At 38.5% G+C, this 25537-nt stretch overlaps 1 protein-coding gene across 5 annotated transcripts in view; it reads right to left on the bottom strand.

The window, feature by feature from the left end:
- Window positions 1-510: 510 nt before the first annotated feature.
- AGBL1 (AGBL carboxypeptidase 1) overlaps window positions 511-25537 on the bottom strand; it is an 857161-nt gene continuing 832134 nt past the window's right edge. For 3 of the 5 annotated variants that reach the window (XM_015142961.3, XM_077940234.1, XM_077940233.1), the window contains one exon: window positions 6581-9568. In XM_015142961.3, coding sequence (XP_014998447.3) covers window positions 9361-9568 — 208 coding nt within the window. In that variant the 3' untranslated portion in view covers window positions 6581-9360. Of the gene's footprint in view, window positions 1152-6580; window positions 9569-25537 lie in introns of those variants that run through there. The other 2 variants (XM_077940232.1, XR_013395946.1) reach the window with 2 other exon arrangements.

Here is a 25537-nt window from a genome sequence, read left to right as displayed (position 1 = left end):
AGAGGAAACAGTCAGCCCAAAGCCATACATTGAAGTAACAGAGCCAGAGCCTAAACCTAAATGGTCTCTCAACTTCCGTTATAATGTTCTGTTCCATATGCTAGGGAATCACTTAAAGAACAAAATCATCATTTCCTGAAATTCACAATATGTGAAGACCAGAGTGCCTGATCCATTTTTATTATTTACATATTTTTTCTGGACTCTGAATATACTTACATTCACACACACACACACACACATATACACAAAGTCTAGGATATCAATAGGAGCTCCTCTCATCGTTCCCACAGGTTCTTCTCTTTGTTATTGTCCTTCTTTAAAAAATTAAAAAAAAAAAATTGCTGTGAGCCGGTAGCAGCAACCTGGTGCGGCTTGCCTCCTTGGACAGGCTGCAATAGCAATGAAGCAAGGGACATGCTTCAGTTCCCAGGACAATGGTCTCTTTGACTGGGAATATACCAAACCAGAATTACAAGTGTGCAAGAATAAACAAGGCTGGAGTCAATCTAAAGTTGTTTTACACTCTGTTTTATTAAAGTCAATGCATTTCCGTTCCTATGTGCCCAGCTTAGGCTTGCTTAATTATAGACACCCGGGGTGAATGCTAATGTAGAGAGGACAGTCGGTGATTGGAAAATAAGGCCCTTTTCTGACCTCTACAGGCCATTTGGAGGAAACAAGAAACTGCTTCTGGAAAATTACCGACCAGGAGGCACCGCAAACAGGGGGCTGACGGAGGTTTCTCCTGGACGCTTCTTTGAAGCTCTGAGTTGCCTGGACTCAGGTGTGTCCTGCTTTCCTGCAGCTCTGCTCTCCATGTGTAAGAGGTTACTGAGGCAACGGGTAGGAGGTCATTCTCAGGAGACCTTTGTAACGGAAATTAAGATCTCAATCATTCAACACATATTTACAGAAGTCCCACCACATCTTGGGCACGATGCTAGGACCTTAGGATGTATCAGTGAGCAAAATTGTCTTTGTTCTCCAAGATATTACAGTCTTGTGGTGGGGCAGGGAGGGGGGTGGTGGAGAAGGGACAGCAGAGTCCACAGGCAATGCCATACAACAAAAGCTGTGACTGGGTTTCTCCAAGACGACTGTAGGAACTCAGAATCAGATCATGGGAGACTTCTTGGGGGAGGCTACACCTAAGAACATAATGGATAGAATTAGGCACATGGATGGAAGAAGAGGGAACAGAAGAGTAAAGTGCTTTCTGAGAACTGAAAGTAAGTTTTTATGACTTTAACAGGGGCTGGTGTCAAGAGAAGAGACCAGAAAATTACATAGTGGCTGGATTTGAAAGGCCTCAAGCACTAGGTCCTATTTGCATTTTATCCTTAAGACCATGAGAGGTCACTGGCAAGTTATAAGCAGTGAAAGTAGAAGCCGGTTTTCCTTCTCAATACCATCAGGCTATGCAGGGATGAAAGGGTTGGAAAGGAGTCACAACCAAAGGTGAGAAGAGTAGTCAGAAAAATTCCTGAAGTCCAGGTGAGAAATGGCCCAAGAAGAGAGAGAAGAAAGAACAGTGTTGTTGAGTGTGAGTCTTAGCTTTGGTTTGAGTCCAAAGCTAAGAATCAGACTCGCTAACATTGCAGATTCATCCATTTAGTGAAGATCGGAGTGCCAGCCTCGGCTAGACAGTGAGCTATGCATCTGGCAAACAAAGAAATCAAACAACACAGGTTTACTATTGGCATGATCAAATTTAGGAATTTGAAAGTACAGATTTTGTTGGAAGGAGATTTTGACTTTAAACCTGTTGAGTTTGAAGAGAAGCAGGATATTATGCAGAGATGTCCAGTATGAGTTACTTATATTTCAGTCAAGGACCTATAAGAACAACACACTTTCCTAGAGATGGAGAGTTGCTCCATAACCTCTCAGAGGGCCCTCAGGGGTCTTTGAAGAAAGATGCTTTTCCTTGGAGAGCAGGTTTAAGAGTCCAATTGCCTGAGTTAAGGTTGTGATCTGGTACTTACTACCTGTATCATCTCAGGCTAGCCCTTACATTCTTAATGCCCTCATTTATAAAGTGAGCATAACAACAGAGTATAGCTCATCGGACTGAAATTTTATGCTTAAACATGATGACACCTGTGATGGTCTTAGACTGTTATACATACTAAGTGTTGCTAATTACCACATTAGCTGTAACTGTGTTATGGTTCATGTTCACCTCCTCTGGGGAAGTGGAAGGAGCATGAGTTGGGAAGTCAGATTTCCCTGGGAACAGATTCCAGCTCTGTCATTTACTAAGCATGTCTCTTTAAGTATGGGTGCACTTCATTTTAAAAATGACAATCATAATGTCCATTTATCCCACAGAGCTGGTACTGAGAGTGAAATGAGTCACCATGTGATTGTCTGAGCAGAGTAGAAACATAGGCAGATTTCTCCTCTTCTAATACCTCCCAAAATAACTTCCTCTTCATACTGAAGTGTGGATAGGGTGTGGTTGATAGTCTACCCCAGGACATTCATTCATTTAACCCCATACCCTGGACGTTTGGATGGCAGACCTGTTGGCCTCTCTGCTTCCTCTCCCGTCCTACAGCCAGTAGAGACAACGGAACTCAATGCCATGTCTTGCCCCGCCCTTCAAGACCAGGGCCACACTCACTTTAACGGAATAGCTCCAAATAATTGTGCTTAAGTGTTATTTATTTTGCCAGGAGTTGGTCATAATACTTGTCTGGTACTAAGAAATTATTTTAACCCCATAAGAGCCTAGAGACTATAAAAGATCATTGAAATCCCCCCATGGAGAATCATCTTTGCTTCAGCCTTTTATTTATTTATTTTTAGACAGAGTACAGGGTCTCACACTGTCACCTAGGTGGGAGTGCAGTGGTGCGATCACGACTCACTGTAGCTTCAACCTTCCAGGTTCAGGTGATCCTCCCACCTCAGCCTCCCTAGTAGCTGGGACTACAGGCATGCACCATCATGGCTGACTATTTTTTTTTCTTTATTTTTGTAGATTCAGGGTCTAACTATGTTGTCCAGGCTGATCTCAAACTCCTGGGCTCAAGGGATCCTCCCAGCATGGCCTCCCCAAATTCTGGGATTACAGTTGTGAGCCACCACACCTTGCCTGCTTCAGCCTTGTAAACAGTCAGTGCTCTCCTCTGTTAAGCTACTTGTCATAAGACCTAAATGTGGCTCATTCGGTAATTCTCTCATAGTCTGTATTCTCTACCAATGATACTGAACCCATTTTACTTTGCACTGGAACTGACCCAGAATATATACACACTTCAAGTTCAGTTTATGTCACGTGCTGATGAGAGGTGAGTCCCATCTTCTACCCAAAAGGCCTTCATCTTGACTTCTGTCTGACCGTAGAGCCTAAAATCATCAACTAGCTACCCCTCACCTGTCATGTGTCTGAGAATCAACCTTCCCTCACTCATTGTTATGCTTAAAGCCCTGTGCCGTGTGTGTGTGTGTGTGTGTGTGTGTGTGTGTGTGTGTGTGTGTGTGTGTATGTGGTGGGGAACTCAAGCTCAGTTTCAGCTCCATTATGTTGAATTGTGTGTGTGTAATAGATGATTTTAAGTTATACGCAATTGTATCTTTTTATTATTAGGCACTGAAAGGTTGTATATAATCCATTTTTATCTCAAAATTCCCTTTTACCACTTTCTTTTTTCTTTTCTAAAGAACACTTTTTATCAAACATTGGTAGCATGAAGACAAAATGCAACACAAACAAAAGAGGACATCTGTTGGGAAGACAGCAGCAGGCTCCAGACCTGATGAATTATTTTTGCCCAGAAAATCCCTCCTGGTGAGCACCAGGCTACTATGCATGTCTTTCCAAGACTAGAGAGTTTGGGGAGCTGGGGTGAGCTGTACCAGCAGGGCAAAACAAATCCATCATTTTAATGCAAATCCAAATGCTGAGATCCACCATGAGGGTCATTCTTCTGAGGCCCTAACAAGGATGACTTATGTCAGGCATTTCCTGGGAGCCCCTTCTCTTGGCATAGGGCAGAGGCTCCCTTTAGAATATGAAATCAACTCTACAGCACCATTTTCCAGGCTCATAAATGGAAGGGTGTAATATGACCTTCCTTGTGTTGGCAACCCTCAAGGTGAGCTTGTAACTTAGGGAGCAGGTTAATTTCAAATGTTCTTGGTGGCTCTGAATCCTCTTTCTGGAAGGAGACTGAAGTCAATGGATGGAATTCTTGGATGCTGATTCTTATTGATGGGATTGCAAGGAGGGCCCAGGCAACCAAGTTAGCATGATACCTATGGAGCTGCACAGCCGGTTCTCACCAACGGGAGCATAGGAGCCAGAGCACCTGGGTAAATATGGCAGCTCCGGGGAACCCTTGGAGATGCCACCCCTCCATTATCACCACTCTATTTTAACATTTGCACAACACAGGTTAGGACAAGAACACTCTGCCCCTTGTTAAGCTCGCCCCACACTCGGAAGTCTTCCATGGCAACCACCAGCTTGAGAGGCCAGGCTGCACTTGTGCTAGACGTCCTTTTAGTGAAACCAGTTTCCCTTTCTATAACACAAACTCTTCTTTGAGATGGAAAATGGAGGGATTGAAGGAAAATAAGTGAGGTTTTATTGAGACATTGGATGTCCAGGTTTGAAGCTGAGGGGAAGACACATTTTTGAACACTTGCAATGTGTTAAGAACTATGTTAGGTACAGGGACAGATGCCAAGATAATAGTAGGTTTGTGCACTTTAGAGCTCACTATTCAATGGTGAATGGGGGTGTGGGTGTAAAAGGTATATATATCAAGTTAAAAATAAGCATAGTATAAAAGAGATATATAAACAGTGCAATAGGGGCATGGAAGAGAGATTATATATAACTTGGCATTGGGTGATGAGGACAAGTTTTACAGAAGAAAGATGATATTTGAACTGGGTTTTGGTATTCACAAATGGAACGGGAGATTCTTATCAGAGGCAGAGGAAAAATATGAAAATGTTAGAAAAATCAAAGAGGACATTTAGGGAGCTGTGTGGCATAAGAAGTGCACATGCATAAGTGTGGCTTAAGAACACACACATGCATAAATGCATGAGAGAGAACATGAGGGTATGCTCAGTGGCAAATCGAAGAGAATAAAGAGTGGCAGAACCTGAGGCTGTCAAGGAGATTGGGGCCAGACTATAAAGGGATCTGTTGAGACATTTAGACTTCCTTCTAAAGGAAATGTGGAGCCACAAAGCCTCTTATCAGAGGAAAGTGTTATGAATGGTCAGTAGTTTCCACCCTCGGGAGCTCATGGGTGGCAAGTCTTGGGCTTCTATTCTAACAATGGAACTATCCTAAAGGTGAAATCAGAGAGCTCCCAACCTTTGCCCATCAAAGTTTCACCAGGCTGTCCCAGGAAGCTGCAGGCCCCCACAGCCCTTTAGCCCCAGTTCCAGTCCTGCATGCAGAGCACCGGATGACAGCTGGTACAGGACAGTATGCACTTGGCCTGGCCCCAACATCGCCTCTCTGGACTGTCCTCTCCTCTGCACATTTTGGACCACATTTGCTTCGCATTATGGCCTACAACTCCTTGGAATTCTTGGGTCATCTTAGTTTGGCTCTGAGTTTGGTAGAACACGTTTTTTTCCGAACAATTCACTGAAGTGGTCCAGCCAGCAAGAAAAAGTCCTGGCTTGACTGGAGGAATGGCTCTTATAACTATTGAGAGTTAACTCTCAAGTAAGTACTCTCTAACTCTGGATGGAAGACTGGTGAGATGTGACACAGAACAGCCTTCAGTCCTAGCAGGAAGGGAGAGAGGTCTGCTCCCAAGTCCCCTCTTCCCTCCAGTCAATTGCCTTCCCAACTCACTGGCACCTGGGCTTAGGTGCTCAGGACCTTCACCTGGGTCCCCAACATCACTAGGTGTTAGGTACACCTCTCCTTGTTCTCCTTCTGCTTCATGATGTACCTCTGATTTCTAGGAAACCTTCCAAACTGGCTATCATGTAGGCCACCAACATTCAACATGTCCCCAAACTGCAATTATTATCTTTCACCTGAATGCAAACCTTCTGCTCTTCAAATATAGTAATTTCTCACCTGGGGCACTCCTCAAACTACTGAACAACCAGCATAGTGGGAGCACCAAACCCTCAGCCATAAACAAGGGAGCAGTGGTGCTGGTACAGACATGCTGATATCAGTCACTGGCATGCCTCTGCTGAAAGCTCTTTAAGTCTCCCCTGTTACATTCAGAATTAAGTTCAGCCTCTTCATCAAGGAATGCCAAATGCTGCTTTATCTGACTGCTGTCTTTTTCCGTTTCATCTCTTGTCACTCTCCTCCTTTTCTCACATACAAATACATCTTTTAAACCAGTCACACTGAACATTTTATTTCAAGCTCTAACTCTACCACAGAGCCTTTGCACAAAATCTTTCCACTCCTTCGCATGTCTTTTCTCCCTCTGTACCTGAAAACTCCTGCATATTCTTCAAGAATCACCCAAATTATGACCTTCTTTTGGTAGACTTTTACCACAACTGCCACCCCCATTAGATTAGGTGTTTTTGTAATATTCTTTGCATAGTTCCATAATGGCATGGGCCACACTGCATTAAATTAGAATGTTTATTGTTCTTCTTTCCCTGGTTACTGAGGGCACAAAATGGGTCTTTCTTATCTGCATCCATAGAGTTTAGTTAAGTGCATGATCCATAGTTGGTGGTTAAATATACATTTGTTACATAGATGGATCAACAAATACTTCATGTTCCTGACTTTTTCTGAACATGCCACACAAAAACTTATCTGTCACAGTCACATTTTTTCAGAAACATGCTGGATGACCAGAAGCTAACCCCCAAAATTAATTTGGGCTGAAATAATAATTAATAAGCTAGCATCATTCCCACCTCTCTCAGCAATTACATTTCAATATTATCTTCTTGAATCCTCAAAGCAAAGAAAAATCAGCACTATTATGCTAGCCTTTATTTAAGAGTGGAAAGATTAAATATGGGAGGAGTTAAGAGATATATAGTGTTTGGGTTTCACTTTCAGTGTCTTTGCTGATATTCTTCAAATTTCTTACATATGTTACAGAAACATACATGTCTTAATATGAAGAATAGATGTACAATTTCTGAACTACAGCACGGAAATTTGGAAAAGAGTTAAAAAAAAATAAGAGACTATTAATAACACTGTCAACTCCCAAAATCATGACACAGATGCCTTTCTTCTATTCCTTGGAGTTAATCTAGTTTTGTTCTGTGGCTTTCTGCTGGTCAGGAGGTATGTGCTATAAGTTTCATCTGAGATTATTCTAATATATCCAAAACTCCCTTGGTGGTATTTGGAACATCAGGAGAAGTCTTTTGGCAGATATGTAATCCCCCAATAGGTATTATCATCTTTTCCCTTAGTATTCAGACTTTTACTTCAAACTTCAAATTTTAGCTGGGCCCACCTCAAATAAAGACTATGTTTTCTAAACTCTCTTGCAGCTACCTATGGTTATAGGCCCATTTTTTTTCCAGCTGATGGGATTAAGAAGAAATATTATATATTGCTTTTGGAAAGATAGAAAACAGGCGTTTCTTTTTGTGTTCTTCTTGCTACTGTCTGGGATGCAGATGCAATGACTGATGCTTCAGCAGCCATTCTAGACCAAGAGTAGAAGCAACACACAGTAGACCCAGACAACTGCAGAAGCCAGGTCTCTGACACCATGCAGCCATGACACTAGGACTGGTCTTCCAGTGTGTAAAATTCCACAGGAAAGAGAACTAGACTTATGCCTTATGAAAGCTACTACTATGATACGTTGTCCATCTCTTGCAGCTAAACCTAATCCTAACTAAATACATATGACATCTAAAACAGCCTAAATTTGACCTAGCATATTCTATCTCTCACTCTACCACTGCCTTTGTTATCCCTTCTTATCCTTTCTTCGCAGGTCTTGTACACTTCATTATTCAAATAACTAAGTTACTTCCTTCTGAATGCTGAAAGGCCTTGCTCCATTTTCATCTGTTTTAAGTCAGTCCAACCTCCTAGATTCTGCTCCTGTGTAATCTCCTTCCCAGCTCCCTTCCAGTAAGAGGGCATATTTCCTACCATGTGACTCCAAAGAATTCTGGATTCTGGGTTTGTTGTTGTTGTTGTTGTTGTTATTTGAGACAGAGTCTTGCTCTGTCACCCAGGCTGGAATGCAGTGGTGCGATCTCGGCTCACTGCAACCTCTACCTCCCAGGTTCAAGCGATTCTCCTGTCTTAGCCTCCCAAGTAGCTGCGATTACAGGTGTGTGCCACCATACCTGGCTAATTTTTGTAGAGATGGGGTTTAGTAGAGATGGGTTTCACCATGTTGTCCAGGCTGGTGAGAATATTTTTTTAACTGTCAGAATTCTTACATAGAATGTTCTGTTGTGTTATGAAGAAAAATAAGCCGATGTTGTTGTGTACCAAATGCTAAGCTATACTTTTATAGATTATCTCATTTCATCCTACAATAACTTTATGATATAGATATGCTTATCCACATTTTATATATAAGAAAACTGAAGTTTGGGAAAATTTAATTACTTGCCTAAGTTGTCATAACAAGCAACTGCCAGATCTAGCATATGAACCATATCTGTCTGATTCTGAAATGGATAAATTTTCCAGTAGGTCTTGCTACTTCCTAGCATTATGTTTGGTGGTCTGAGTACATATGATCTTAAAATCTGTGAAGATCAGTGACCATGTCTTATTTCTTAGAGTCTAGTGCAGCTTCTGGCCTGTACCACATATGTAAAATATATGCTGCTTGAGAAGATCACAGATGAAGCCTGCAATTACTTGGATGCACAGTTTTTCATGTTTGAGCACCCAGCACCTGAAAACCCTGCCAAGATCCCCAGAGTCTCAGTGGTTTGTTCTGGGGAGCTCAAATGCTATGGTGGGGAGATAACAGTGGAAGATAATACTCATATATGGAACAACTTAAATAACCACTTAGAATTCTGACTGAGAAGCCAAGAAGAAGCCCAACTCTTCTACTTCCAGCTTGCTCCAGTTCAAGCACAGGAATGGAGAATAACTCAGAACAATCTTGAAAGGATCCATGGTAATCTTGAGGCTACCCATGAGTCCCATTCTAAGTACAATGGCAGCTTGCATAGGCCTCAGGGGTGACCTAACTCTACATATAAAATGTTATAAAGTGGCTAGCTTCTATGCATAAGGAAACTAAAAATCTGGAAATGGGGTTGCTGAGCTCACATAGGCTGGCTTTTTTCTCTGACATATACACTCTGTGTGTCTGATGATGAAGCAGCAGTAGCATAGCTGCTAGTCCAATCCAATGGTTGGAGACACAGAACTTGCTGTGAACCTCGGGCCTATGGGATGGCTTCTCCTTCCTGCCCTGGTGTCTCCTCTTCTTCCTCTCCCTCATCCTTATTCGAGGCGCACTCCTGGATCCTCCGGTCCAGCTCGGACAAGCTCCCTTCCTGGTCTGAGCTGCTGTCTGTACTGTAATCAATCTCCTCCATGCAGGCAGGTTCATCCTCCAGTTCCGAAGGGGCGCTGCCACTGCTGCTGCTGCACCTGCCATTGGGTCCCAGGAAATATGGAGAAGAAAGGAAGAAGAGGAAGGTAGACAGGGAAAATGTACAAAGGGAAAGGGAAATAGAAGGAGGAAGATGGGGAAGAGGAGAGAGAAATGAAAAGAGAATTTAGCCAAAAAAGGGAACACATTCAATTGGTTGGAACAGGAGAGTGGAGAGTGGAAGTTTCCTGCTCTGAGTTTTAATCTCAGGTCACTGCTCCTTTAAATGTGTCATATGCACACTCCCCTGTGTCCTCAACCTTGAGGCTGGGGGGAAAGTTGTATACAATTTGCAGGCTTCTTTCTTCCTTTGCCAGCAGAGTCTGCATTTCTTAGCCCTATTTCCAATCAGAAGATGTGCACAGCCTCACATATTTAGAATTTTTCAAAGTAGTTTAGGCTTTAAGTGAACAATCAGAGAAGGCCATCCTTGAGTGTCTGAGAATGCCATGTCATTTTCTTCCAAGAAAGAGTGGGATTGGAATGCAGGTAGACAGAACTCAAAGCCCTCATGTTTCCCACTCCAATAAACAGCACTATGAGTCATATTGCATGATTCTCCTTCATCATGATGAATGATTTATAGGAGCTGGAAAATTAATCCAGGTTGAAATTAACACATGAGAGAGTAAGTGGGCAAACAGCACTCTGCTTCTACAGTGTTTGTGCTTTCTCACTTATGCCCTCTCTCCAGTTTATTAACAAATGGAAGATCAACAGGGGTTGACCAGCAAGAGACAGAAGAGGACAGTAGAAATGAACAATAACAAAAACTTTACTGCATATTGTGAGCAGGGGGAGTTTCCTCCCAAGGAGCTGTATGTCTCCCTCATTTGCATGAGGCACCTTCGTTCCTGAAGACTTTCTAATCACTCCCTACTTAGGACTTAACCAATTAGGATTAGCAGCGTGCTGGGTTTCTACTCCGTGATTTGTAGAAGGCAAGCACTTCATAAATCAGGCAGAGCTGTTCATCCACCTGCCTCGCCATAAACAATGAAAATGGGTAATCAGCGGCATGGTTACATGTTAGCTCGGGAAATGAATCAAAGACCAGTGTCTTAATTGTCTGCTGACTGATGTGAGCTGGTTCTGTGCTCTCCAGGCTGCGGTACCCGGAACTGAAGGTCTGGTGGGACATTGCCTGAATGGAGAGGAAGGGGAAGAGATATGAAACTTGTTTCTACAGCACCACAACATTAAATTGTTATCATATTTTACAGGCTGACTTGTGGGTAATAAAGTAGCTGAGTAAAGGAAGGCAAGAGCTGCCCCAGCTGCAACACAGGCTCAAGTCATCAAGAACCCTGGGAGCCTGTGCCTCACCTGCCATCATGCTAGGTATGGAGGTGTCAGTGTCATGCAATGTCAAGAGCCTGTGTTTAAATATTGGCTGTGGGACTTTGGAAAAACTGCTTAATCTCATAGAATGTCAATAATAATACCTCAATAGTTGCATTGAATACTAAATGAGAAAACACATGGATGTTGTCTAGCAGAGTATTCTGTGAAATAAAGACAATCACCACATTTTAATTCCATTTCTCTGCTGTCAATTCTGAAGAACATAGTGAAACATGGTGTGGAAGGAGAGCATGCATGTAGATTTGTTGCTTCACACCTGGGTTACCGCAATAACTACTGCAAAACCAGCCAAATTGGGACCACTAATAATTTATCTAAAACATCATTTTTATTATGCCACTTTCAAACTGTAGAACTCGCAATGATGCTCCCTTGCCTATTAGTGCAATGTGAGTATTGATGAACAGGGCTTTCCTACAGTGTCCACTGTAGGAACAGTGTAGGAACAACAAGACCAATCTTGCTTAAGTAAGGTCCTGCCTTACATCCTGCACAGTTGGCTCTAGTCACTCATGAACTTGCAGTTCTCCTGCTCATCAAGTTGTCAAGTTGTACTTGTTGTGATCATTTAGACATACCAGACGTAATGTTTTCCCAAGCCTTCACAATTTCATAAAATGGTCTGCCAACCCCTCAATGTACAACCAAATGCAGCATTTTTTAAAAGCTCATTTTAATTTCTATGAAATGACTATTTTGATAACTCCATCTCTTAATGAAATTTCCATTTTCTAAATATGAGCCTTTACAAATTAATTTATTTTTATCATTAACATGGTTATAGTCTTATTGTCAATAAGACCCATGCCTCTGTCAGATTTATGTTTATTTTATACTATAGAACACCTAGAATGTAATGAGATCATACTAGACATGCAATAAAGAGTTCTTGAATTGAACATATAACAGGGGTATATATAGAATAACCCATATTTGAAACATCTTTTGTGGAATTACTTTTTTATTTATTTTTTAAAGATTTTTATATATGGATTATACCACAATTATTGTGTCTGTGAATTTTAGTGATTTATAACAAATATGGTTTTCTTTGTCATTTATATAAAACACATGTAATATGTTTATATATAATAATATACATTTGATATATATAATAAAATAAATATAATAGATTCCACAAATAGAATATATAATTATTACATATGATATATTATGTAACATAATATATTATAAACATATATATAAATTTAGGAGTCTTAAATCATTTAATTTTATCTCTCACTCATTTGCCCAAATGCAATGTAAGCATTCTAATAATTAAGGAATTAAGATATATATTCAAGGACTTTCACTTCTGAAAAGATGAAGAAGTATTTCTACCTTTTCCTCTTCCTAATTTCCTTCAATATTATAGATTAAAATATTATATATTAAAAAAATAAGAAGACACTGTAAGGTGGATGGAGTGGGGAGAGAAAAAGGCAGACCATATCAGGGCCTCAGGACTAGCAGGTGGAATTGGCAATGATCTGTCTGGGTTTCCTTCAGACCTCATGTACTCTAGACTTGGAGCTAGAACAGCTGAGAGCTGGAAATGTCAATAGGTGCAGATGATTAAAAGCCCCAACAAGAGCTTGTTTCCTCTAGCCACACGATGAGGAAGGGGGCAGCTTATCAAGAAAGAAAAGTTTGTTCTACTCCAGGCAAACACTACAGAATAACCAGTAGTCCCACCCCCATCCCCACCGACAAAAGCAGGGGGCCTAGGCTTCTACTCTCACCAGACTGTTAGAACATGCCCCAAACCCCCATCTCCCTCATGCTGAGGAGGAGGAGCAGGGAGAGAAGGCGGGGCGGGAGCCAAGACTTTTATCCCCACTGGGTAATAATGTGGCTTCCTCTCTTTCAATATCAGTAGAGGTTGTGTGGGGAACCTGGACCTCTACACGCAATTGTTGGTAACAAGACTGTCCCCTACCATTGGAGGGCATTGAGGAGGAACTCCTGCTGCTTCTGGCCAGAGTGGGATCAGCAAAGGCCTAGTGGGGAGCTGGAATTCCCACCATGGCCCAGCAGTAGCAAGGGGCGTCTCCCCACACTGGGTGCCCCTGGAGGCCTAGTGGGGAACCTAGACTTCCACCCAACATCTGACAGTAACAAGCTCCCTTTTTCTGTTGTCTGAATGGTGTCAGAGAAGATCAGCTCAAACAGAAGTTTTAAATAAGATCCATAGCCTCATAGAGTAATACTCAAAATATCCAAGTTTCAACAGAAAATCACTCATCATACCAAGAATCAGGATAATCAAGACATGCCAACACCAAGATGATACAGCTGTTAGAATTATCTGACAAGGATTTTTAAAGCATGTAAGTGTTCTCATGAGTAATTATGGACACACATGAAACAAATGAAAAAAATAAAATGTCTCAGGAAAGAAACAGAAAATCCCAGCAATAAAGGTAGGGAAAATGAAGAAGAATAAATGGAAACTGGAGAGGTGGGAAATCCAATAACAGAATTATAGAACTCAGTAAAAAACACAATGTCTCAGCAAAGAGATGGAAGCTATAAAGAAAAATGAAATGAAAATTTTAGAATGAAAAAATATCAAAAGCTAGATAAAGGAAACTCAATAGAGGGACTCAACAGTAGAAAGGAGAAGGCAGAGGAAAGAATCAGTGAAGCTGAAAGTAGAAAAGTAGAAAAAAACCCAGTCTGAACAAAAGCATGAAAATAGACTTAAAAAAAAAATAGAACATTAAGACCCTGTAGGACTATTATGAAAGATTTAATCTTCATTTCACCATTGTCCCAAAAGAAGAGAGTCTGTGAAGGTATCCAAAGAAATAATGTCTGAAAATGTGCTAAACTTTGCAAAAGACATAAACCTACAGATACAAGAAACTTAGAAAACCCCCAAACAGATAAAGCCAAAGAAATCAAGGCAAAGACAGATCATAGCTAAACTTCTTCAACTAAAGACAAACTTAAAATCTTGAAAGCTGTGGGAGAAACTTTAGGGGAACAATGACATAGGGAAAAACAATTAGAATGGCAGCAAAGTTCTCACCAGAAACCACAGAGGCCAGAAGAAAATGGCACACTATTTTTCAAGTGTTGAAAGCAAAGAACTGACAACCGAATACTCTAAAACTAGCAAAGATATCCTTCCAGAATGAAGGGAAACTTAAAACATTCTCATGGAAAGTAAAGTTTTGATAATTTTTCGCCAACAAATCTACCCTAAAAGAATGGCTAAGGGAAACTCTCTAAACGTAAGTAAAATAAAAAGAAATGTTTAACCGAAGCAGGCAGAACAGGCAACAAAAGAGTAAAAATATGAACAAATACAGATTTTTTTCCCTAAGTTATTAAGATGATGTTTAACAGTTGAATTAAAATTTAGAAAATTGTGTGGTGTTTTTTACTATATAATATAAATATTTAAGATGTTCAACAACACTGACTGTGAGGGAAATGCAAATTAAGACTATGATGAATATCACTGCCCACTTATGAAAAGAAATACAATTTTAAAGTAGTCACTATACCAAATGCTGGAGAGCAGACAGATGAGCCAGATCTCTAATACATTCCTGGTAGGAGTGTACAGCTGTTCTGGAATATAGTTTGTTAGTTTCTTTAGAAACTCAAAACACACTTTGCAAAATGAACCACAGTTACACTCTTGGACATTACACCCAGATGTCCACACTGACACCTGTACATGATAGTTTACAGCAGCTTGATTTGTAATAGCCAAACCTAGAAACATCAAAATGTCTAAAAATAGGTGAATGATTAATGAACTGTGGGACCTGCATACCAGGGAATACTACTCAGCCACAAGAATAAATGTATTATTATTAATATTGATATTAATAGTTTTGCTGTTTGAACATTAACCAGTTAAAACTTTAATGTAATAATTTAAAAAAATTCATCCACAACAGAACAAAGATATGTAAAATGCTTAGTCATAAAGGCAATAAAAACTATGTAGGTTTACATGAAAAAAGGACCAAATTTCAGTATGGGTGATAAAGTGACACTTAAATGCATACAAAGAAAATTATAAACTATTTTGAAGTAAATATTTTACTCAATTATTAAAATTTTTGAAATTGTTTGAAATGTAACTAGAAGACCAAATCACCAACAAAAACATGGAATTGGGTTAAAAGAAAAAATTATTTAAAGAAAGGGTCATGAGGGGTTACTTGCTCTATTCATGTTAGGACTCTTTATAAGCTAGTCTAACAAAACATAGTAAAGCTAAAGAAATAAAAATATAGTGCAATAGAAGAGAAAGTTGGAAATGAAAACATCATTATGTATACAAGCTATTACACTATAAGAGGGTTTTTTTTTTGTTTGTTTCTCCAAATAGAGCACCTGTGCAACAATTTTGGCATGAAAACAAGTTATAACCCTATCTCACACCATGATAAAAATGTAATTCTAAATGGCTTGAAAATATTAAGAAAATACATTTAAAAAACCAAAAGAAAACACAATTAATGTTTTCTCAAACTTATGATGGAATTCTTTCTAAATTTGACACCAAAGTCAATTGAACTCTTTAAAAAAATCTTTTAGAAATGAAACAGAAATCTAAAACCTGGTCAACATATTTGAAAGCCATATAAAAAACCAGAAAAGTTTTGCAATGTGGAAAACCATCGAATGGTCATTATCTGGAGTACTTAAAGAATTCTTATAACTTGGCCAAACAAAATCCTCACCAATGAAAAATGATCAGGGGTATGAAGAGAAAACTTACAAATGTAGAATACGGGAATTAAAAAAATAAGGAAAAAATTAAAAAGTGAGGCTTACGCTAAGTAAAATAAGAATAGTTACTATAATGGGATGTCACTGTTCATGTATAAAATTGACACTAAATATGTAAGAAGATTATTAAGTGTTGCAGTAGAGAGGGTCTAGGTAAACTGATACCTTTGCAAGTGCTGAATGGTGGCACAGTCTTTCCAGAAAGTGATCTTCAAGAATTATCAAAAGCTTTAAAAAAAGACACAATCTTTCACCCAGATATTCGACATCTTATTAGTAAAAAGGTTGGGCAGAGATATTTATTTTGCATACCAGGAAGTTCATTCTAGCATTGTTTACAGAAGGAAGAACACACAAGCAAACAAACAAACAAAAACAAACAAAAACAAACAAACATTCTGATATAAGATAGTTGGTATAAGATACTTGTCTTTTCTGAACTCTCAAAAAATAAAAGTCCAAAAAAAATTCAATTACACTGAAATTAGAAATCAGCTTTAACCTCAAACTATAGAGTATGAAAAATATGTGCTAAATATACTTAAGTTTGGAAAATTTAAAGAAAGAACTAAGAATGGATAAATTATTTTCCAGTATGTCAAGCAGGCTGAGGAGTCTTCTGAAAATTACTAAGCATTCTGATAAGACCAACCAAAAATCTCTCTGAGGAATTTTAGGTTCCTGAGATTAAACTAGGAAAAGTAAGAAACATACGTGTATTAGTCAGGGTTCTCTAAAGGGACAGAACGAATAGGATCGATGAATATATGAAGGGGAGTTTATTCGGATAATTGACTCACATGATCACAAGGTGAAGTCCCACAATAGGCTGTCCACAAACTGAGGAGCCAGAAAGCCAGTCTGAGTCCCCAAAACCTCAAAAGTAGGGAAGCTGACAGTGCAGCCTTCAGTGTGTGGCTGAAGGCCTGAGAGCCCCTGGCAAATCACTGCTGTAAGTCCGAGAGTCCAGAAGTTGAAGAACTTAGAGTCCGATGTTCAAGGGCAGGAAGCATCCAGCATGGGAGAAAGATGAAGGCCAGAAGACTCAGCCAGTCTAGTCCTTCCATGTTCTTCTGCCTGCTTTATTCTAGCTGTGCAGGCAGTTGATTAGATGGTGCCCACCCAGATTGAGGGTGGATGTGCCTCTCCCAGTCCGCTGACTCAAATGTTAATCTCCTTTGGCACATCCAGAAATAATACGTTGCATCCTTCAATCTAATCAAGTTAACACTTAGTATTAACCATCACAATATGCATCAGGCGGCAATGTTATCACCAAAGCACAGTGTGCATGGCTAGGACTAAAGGGACATCAGGCCAGGATCATTTTTCCATGACATGCACAGCTAATTCAGATGAATTGTCTTCATGTGAGGTAAGATGAAGAACAAATCAAGACTTGATATACCCAATAAATATATACAAGTATTACCGAATATAAATTTTAAAGAATTTTAAGATTTTGAAATATAGAATTTCAAGCTACATTTTTAACATTTATTTTAGGTTCAGGGGTACACGTGAAGGCTTGTTATACAGGTAAACTTGTGTCATGGGGGTTCGTTGTACAAATTATTTCATCACTCAGCTATTAAGTCAGTACCTAAGAGTTCTCTTTTCTGCTCCTCTCCCTCCTCCCCGCCTCTACCCTCAAGTAGATTCTAGTGTCTGTTGTTTCCTTTTTGGATTCAAAAGTTCTCATCATTTAGCTCCCACTTATAAGTGAGAACATGTGGTATTTGATTTTCTGCTCTTGCTTTAGTTTGCTGAGGATAATGGCCTTCAGCTCCATCCACGTTCCCCCAAAAGACAAGATCTCATTCTTTTTTATGGCTGCATAGTATTCCATGGTGTATATGTACCACGTTTTCTTTACCCAGTCTATCATTGATGGGCATTTAGGTTGATTCCATATCTTTGCTATTGTGTATCATGCTGCAATAAACATTCATGTGCATGTGTCTTTGTGGTAGAATGATTTATATTCCTCTGGGTATATACTCAGTAATGGAATTGCTGGGTTGAATGGTAGTTCTGCTTTTAGCTCTCTGAGGAATCAGCATTGTGTTTTCCTCAAAGGTTGAACTAATTTACACTTCCACCAACAGTATATGCGTTCACTTTTCTCCACTACCATGCCAGCATGTGTTAGTTTTTGACTTTCTAATGATACCCATTCTGACTGGTGCGAGATGGTATCTCATTGTTGTTTTCATTTGCATTTCTTCAATGATCAGTGATGTTGAGCTTTTTTTTTTTTTTCATATTCTTGCTTGACACATATTTGTCTTCTTTTGAAAAGTGTTCATGTCCTTTGCCCATTTTTTAATGGGGTTGTTTGTTTTCCTCTTGTAAATTTGTTTCAATTCCTTATAGATGCTGGATATTAGATTGTTGTCAAATATATAGTTTGCAAATATCTTCTCATTCTATAGGTTTTCTATTTACTGTGTTGATAGTTTATTTTGCTCTGCAGAAGCTGTTAAGTTTAATTAGGTCCCAGTTGTCAATTTTTGATATTGTTTCATCTAGGACCTTCATCTAGGATCCTTGACAAAGTGGACAAAAATAAGCAATGGGAAAAAGACTACCTAGTCAATAAATGGTGCTGGGATAACTGGCTAGTCATATGCAGCAGATTGAAGCTAGACCCCTTTTTTGCACTATATATAAACACTTCAAGATAGATTAAAACCTTAAATGTAAAACCCAAAACTATAAAAACTCTGGAAGACAACCTAGGCAATAATACTGTCCTGGACATAGAAATCAGAAAAGATTTCATGACAAAGACACCAAACACAGTCCAGCTACTTTTTAGACAACAGAGCAGAGTTGAAGAATAAAATAGTAAATCTCCAAAAAATATGTATCCTGGTGCTTTAATAAAACTCTGGAGAAGTTTTTTCCTGTTATTTTGTGCTTCTTTCTTCATCCATTTAATAATTTATTTACCAAATATTTATTCAGGACCAGGTGCAGTGGCTCATGCCTATAGTCTCAGCACTCGGTAGGTATACAGGGGCAGATTACTTGGGCCCAGGAGTTCAAGACCAGCCTGGGCAACAAGGCAAAACCCCATATCTACAAAAAATACAAAAATTAGCTAGCCATAGTGTCATGTGCCTGTAGTTCAGCTAGCTACTCAGGAGGCTGAGGTGGGAGGATCACCTGAGCCCAGGAGATCGAAACTGCAGTGAGCTGAGATTGCGCCACTGCACTCCAGCCTGGGTGACAGAGTGATTCTGTCTCAAAACAACAACAACAACAAAAACCAAAGAAAAACAAACAAAAAAAAGCACCTACCATGAAATTAAAGATAAAAGATGAGAAGAATACATTATCATAGTTCAAAAAAAATGAAGGTGATTAAAATTTATGGAAACCATAATCATATTTGAAGCAACAAGAATTAGGGTAGAAACCACTGGGGGGAAAATCAATGACAAGAAAATCAGAGTTGTGAAATTTATGTAAAATATACTGGACATATCCAAGGAATAAAAAAATAATAAATATGAAAGAAACATTGAAAAAAACCAATGTAGCAGAGAAAATTACAATTCAAATACATAGTATGTAAGAAAGAAGTTAATAGCAGAGAAGATAACAGATGTGAGAGTAAAACAACAAAGAATCAATGTAATGGGAAAATATATTGTTTAAAGACATAATAGAAAAAAGACTCAAAGACAGAAAAAATTACTTGTAGCTCAAAATGCTGCATCATATGCCAGAAATAAGAACAGACTGAATGATCCACAGCAACATATAATCTTACTTATTCAATCATCCATTCAATCCTGCAACATTGAGTACTGTCTCTATGTCAAACAGGGTGCTTGGAGCTGAGAAACACATAAGGCACTATAGCAGTTTCAAATTCAAAGATAAAGGAAAAAAGTATACAAACATGTAAGTAGAAAAATAAATCTTCTAAAGTGAGAAACATAGACTGATTTTAATGTTCTCTACTGTGGGGTAAGTGTCCCCAATGACGGAAAAGGCCAAAAGAAATTAAAGTCTGACCAAATAGTTTTCTAAAAAGCCAAGTTGTTTTGCAAAAGAAAGACACTGTCTAACATGCAAGACCTCAAGAAATATAAAAGCTATTTGCTTTCCTTGGGAATGGGCATGTAGAGGGTAGAGGGAGACAGTACCTGAGAAAGTCTAGGAAACCCAAAGATTAATAAAGTGAAGATCTCAAATGGGGAATGCATGGTCAGAAAAGTGTTGATGAGCATAGAACTATGTTATAATAAATATATAACTAAAGATAATCTAGAAATGATATTTACAAAACAGAATATAAATGCTATCAATCTTGTCAATGGAAAGTGATGCTATAACTAATAAAAATAAGAAGGTATGCATGAGAAAGAAAAGGCATATTGTAATAATTTATCTTTTACAGCAGAAGTCAATAGACAATATGTTAATTTAAGAAAAACACACAAAACATAGAGATTTAAATATGGGAAAATAATGTTAGCAATGCAACAAAGTTAGAAAATCTAATTACCAGAAGGGGGAAAAGGTTGACAAAATGTAGACATCATAGGTTATACAGATGTAGAGTTGACAATTACATTTGTGAATCATAAACTGTGTAATTCTTGTTGGTGAAAACTTGAGGCCGCATCAGAAACAAATACAAAATTACCATGCAGGTATTTTTTTTTAAACCCAGGGTATATGGAACTCTCTTGAGATGGGGTGAAGACTACAGTGTGCTGAAGATACACTCACAATAACAAATCATAAGTCAAATAAGGAAATAATCCACCTTGAGCAAGACTCAGCAGATACAAAAAGCAGCAAAAGCAGACACTCACAAACTTGAAATATTATGACCATTTGGAAAAGACTATAGAATGGTTATATTTGAAATAATTAATAAATTAGAATAAGTTCTGGAAGCATATTGAATGAACAATATATTTTTTGGGGAAAAAAGTAGATTTAAATATTAAACAGATATTTCTCTAAATGAAAAAATATTTTAACAAAAAGCTTAATAGAATGGTTAAATGTCACAAAAGACATAGTTCAGCAATGATAATAAACAAGAAGGAATTTTTTAAAAGTAGTGTTTAGGGTAAATTGGTAAGAGTTAATATTTAAAAAGATAATAGTTGAAAGATGATCATCTTGAAGAAATACTCTAGAAACCAGAAAAAAATAGGAAATACATGAAGTTCATAATTAAATGCATCATAATAAACATCAATAAAGAAGGGCAAATCTTAGAAAACTTGAGAAATAAAGACAGATTATCCTTAAATAAGTGACATTTAGATCAACAATAAATTTTCCATAAAGACAAATTAAATAAGGGAAACTAGGTGAAAGGAACTTTCTGTGGTATCTTTGAAATGTTTCTATAAATGTAAAATTATTCTAAATTTAAAGTTTAATTTGCAAAAGCAAAAACAAACAAATAAATAAAAATGTTAAAGCCAGGCAGAAAAAAGAAATTAATTAATGTCTTGACAATGCTGAGGGAAAATGAACCCCAAACTGCAATTCTATACTCAAAAAAATCCCTTTATTTCTTTCACATGAGGATGAAATAAATACATCTTCCTATGGAGGAACCACTGCTAAAAAAAAAACTACTATAGTATATAGCTCAGTAAGAAGAAAATGGAGCTCAAGAAATACACGCAAATGCAAAGATAATTTTTTAAAAAATAAAAAAAAAAAACTAAAAATGCCAGATAAAGACTGGAAAGTATACTCTTGTAGGCTGACAGTGGTTATAACTAGAGAATGAGAATAAGATGATATAAGGTATAGGTTATATTTTTATGTATCAATATTTTCTATATTTTTCTCAAGGCTTAAAATGAGTATTTTAATGAGAAAAAAGAGAATATTATAATGTTTTACATGTAAAAACATAAAAGAAAAGCTAGGAAAAGAAAAGAGGGGGAAAAAAGAGAAAGAAGGAAAGAGTAAAAAGAGAAAAAGGAAAAAGTAGAAGGAAGAAAGGAAGGAAAAAAGAAAGGGAAGGAGGGCCAGAAGGAGGGAAGATAAAAGAAAGAAGGACCAAAAGGGGATGGATACAAAAAGATGAAACACTGTTGTTAGGTGTCCCTGGCAAGTGGTCAGAGTCACTGTGTTCTGCCACCACTTAACCCATTATCTTATTCCCTTTGAACAAAGTCGTTCAGATCAAGCAAAATGCAATAAAACTGCCTTGACACTCCTGCCAACCTTTCCATCTTGAAGGCAAAGTTTGCATCCAGCTCTTTGAAATCTTCCTTGAGAACTTCAGCCTCTCCCTTCTTCACTTGTCTGAGCACTTCGTTGGAACACTCTCTTTGACTGGATACTTGTATTTTGTTTAACATGACTGGCAGTGGTAAGAAGCAATTCTGTGTGTGTTGACCTCCTACTGGTTTTACGACTGCTACTTGCACTGCCCTTATGCCCAGGGCAGTGTGGAATACTTAATAGATACCAAATCGCCTTCAATCTCATTAACCATTTGCTCATTCCAGATAATTCCCCATTCTTATAAAGAGCCTCACCCTTAAGTTAGCCTAGCAGACCAGAAGAGCAACACAGCCCTGGTGTCCAGGACAACCTTCTTCTAAGGGCAGCGTTCTACATGCCAGAGAGCAGACAACAGCTTCTAAAATAAAGCTCCAACATCATTCGAAGTTGCTCTCTCTGCAGCTCACAGATTCAGCTCTCTCAGGATGAAATACATATGTTAAGGCATGGTTACAGTAACTTCAGCAATAGTAGATGTTAGCTATTCTCTCTCTCTCCTCCCTCTTGATTTTTCAAAGCTGATGAATTCAATTCATACTCACCATTTGCGACTGAAATTAAATATAAATAAAAAGGAACAGCATTATAGCATCATGCATAAATCAAACAGTAGTTCCATTGATAGAATGGGCTTTAATATTGAGATGTGGGAAATAAATGGAGAAAACACCTGAAAATTGATTTTATTTCCTCCTTTCACCAGGAAGCTTTGATGTCCTGTGAACACACATTCAAAAGTAAAGTTACTTTGGGTGGTATTGGAGAGTCATGGTGTAGGGGCGAAGTATAAATCAGAAACAAAACATAAAATTGGAGTCAGATAAGTAATTGTGGGTTTGAATCCTTCTCCAAATACCAAGTGAGAAACAGGAATTTGCGTTCTCTGAGCTTTGCTGTCTTCATCTGTAAAATGGGAATTTTATTGTTTTTCTTCTTGAAATTATATACATAGAAATGAATGCCATAGCATAAACCTCTTCTTTTTGAAATGAAGCACTTAGAAACAAATGCCATAGCACAAAACCTCACACATAGTCACTCGACTGAATTTTTATTCTCCTTTCCTTTCTACACTTTGGAGACAAAGTATGAAAATAATTTTCTCCTGGCAAGTTCACCATCCTCATCCTCAAACATAAACCTATATAAATGCAGCTTTCAGACAGTCTCTAAGCAAAGCCATTAAGAAGACTCTATCCCTTGCCGTTCTTCCAAGCCAGGCTATACAGCAATTTGCAACTTTATGATGTGATAAATAGAATTTCTTTGTTTTGATTTTTCATTTGCATATTTATTGAGATATGACGATCTTAATTAGTTCTGCTTTTTTTGTTTTGTTTGTTTTCTTGGTTGGGAAAAGACAGCTTCCTATAGTGAAAAATAATTCTGCATGCTAACAGGGTGAACAAAACCCAGCCTGTGGCATTCCTTGATGTTAATGCTGATTTAAACGCAGCTTCATGGATTCTTTTTCTCACTTGTTTTCTCTTTAAATGCTGAGGTAATGCTCAAGACTTGGGTGAATGCCAGACCTCAAGAGGCAGCCACCCACTGAGAAGCAAGAGGCGAACACTTAAAATTCCAAACACTCAGATTCATCCAGCATGCTCTCCCAGCTACCTGTCACCCATCTCCCTCCTGAAAAAGCTGAGCTCCACCGAATGCCTCCTTCTAATGAAACACAACTCTGGCTGCATCTCAGTTTTTGCAGGCTAGAAAAGAGCAACTCTGAATTCTCTGGGTGAATGAGTCCTGGAAGCAGTATTTAGTGGTGTTGCCCACACCCTGCTATTCTCCCTTGACCTTCTATCTACTTTCTCCAGGAGCAGAGCTGTGTGAATGCTGTGATCCATCTAAGAGGCATGAGCAGCCTATTACACAACTCATCCACACTTACAGACACACTGAGTATGCCCACCACGAATGTCTCACCATCATCACCTAGGACAATTAGCGTGGTTCCCTAGGGTTTTGTGTTTGTCAGCTTCACACCATCGCAAAATTTGTCCCTGAGTTAACACATTTAAGAGGAAGGACATAATTTATTATTCCCTGTTTTTTCTTATTAACTCCAGTAATGGAGCATTTTCTATGTACAGAGAAAAGCACTAGGCACTGTTGAGAAAAGAATAAGAATAAACATTGCCAGTCACCTACTGTGTGCCAGGTGCTTTGCCATTGTTCTCTCTTGAAATATAAACAAATAAACAAATCTATGGGTTATATCTTATCAATCCGACTTAACAGTTAGAAAAAGAGGTTTAGAAGTTTAGATAATTTTCCCAATATCTTAAAGCTGCACATGGCATAGAGAATGTGTGATAATTAGATAAGACCAAGGATTCCTGTATTCCTTGATTCAATCAACAAATATTTAGAAATAAAGTCTAGTTTGCCTAAGGAAGAACTGGAATGAGGTGTTCATTCAGCCCAAATCAAAGTCATGAACTCTGTTACATGACCTAGAGCTCTAGAAAAAAATCCAGTCATTTCCACATAAAAAGTCATGGAAATAAATGTCCTATTCCTTATTGAACAAGTGTACCCTACATAGTATGGGGAGATGCGGTCCAAACTCTTTATGAAAATAGAAATGTAGAATAAAACAGGAAGGAAGTGGGAGAGAGTGGGTTAATGAGGAAATGAATGAAAGCAAAAGAGAGAGAGAGGAGAGACGGTGTTTGACGTGTTTAGTAAAACTTGCTGAATCAATTCATCAGCAAGTGCTTTTCTCTTAAGTTCTCATAACTTATGAAAAAATGGGTTGACCTAAGTGGTCTAAAGGAAAAGATACATAAGAGGCTGGTTCATTGAGAGTATGGTCAATAGTTAAAAGTTTAACATTTATATGAGAGGACCTCTGAGTATTGAGTGGCCCATTGATGTTTCAGACATGTAATTCAAACTATTTACCTAATTAGCTGATGGAACTCCACTGAGCCAAACCACATTCATTTGCTCAGTCCTTCTGTTTAGAAACTTATTCAGTGTTAAAATACAGCTGGGCTTTGGCGTGCATGGTTGGCTGTACTGTGTAGCTAAGGGACCAAGAGAAGTTAACAAATCTGTATAGGTATCAAAATCAAGGTCATAATGACCCATGCCACTTGAGTAGAGAAGGTGTTTGTGGGCAAGCCAGTTTGTCACTTTAGCAATGAATGATGATGCTGTAGCTCAAGCTACTATTGTTTCAGCATTCAAAAGATACCCACTCCCATGCTTGTTTTCTTTTTCCCCATTATTTCTTGTTGAATGGTGTCAGATACATTCTACTGGGTATCTGTGGATCATTGCTAAACTGATACAGTGTAATCAGGTATGGCTAAGATATTTTACCATTTGGTATAATACATTCCCTCAACCAGTGGAACACATGGTGCAATGTCAGATCTAATGGGTCAAGGAAAACACTTCACAGGGAGATGGGATCATCTCACTTAACTACACTGCTGTAAAGCTCATCAATGTCTTTCTAAAGTTTACAAAGGAACATTTTCTCATTGTCTGAAAAGAAATCAAAGCATCCAACCCAAATCTTCTTAAGCTGATAAGAAACTTCAGCA

Source organism: Macaca mulatta, chromosome 7, assembly GCF_049350105.2.
Source record: "Macaca mulatta isolate MMU2019108-1 chromosome 7, T2T-MMU8v2.0, whole genome shotgun sequence".
In the NCBI taxonomy this organism is placed as follows: Eukaryota; Metazoa; Chordata; class Mammalia; order Primates; family Cercopithecidae; genus Macaca; species Macaca mulatta.
The sequence above is the reverse complement of the archived record's forward strand: the minus strand, read 5'-3'. Positions and strand labels throughout refer to the sequence as shown.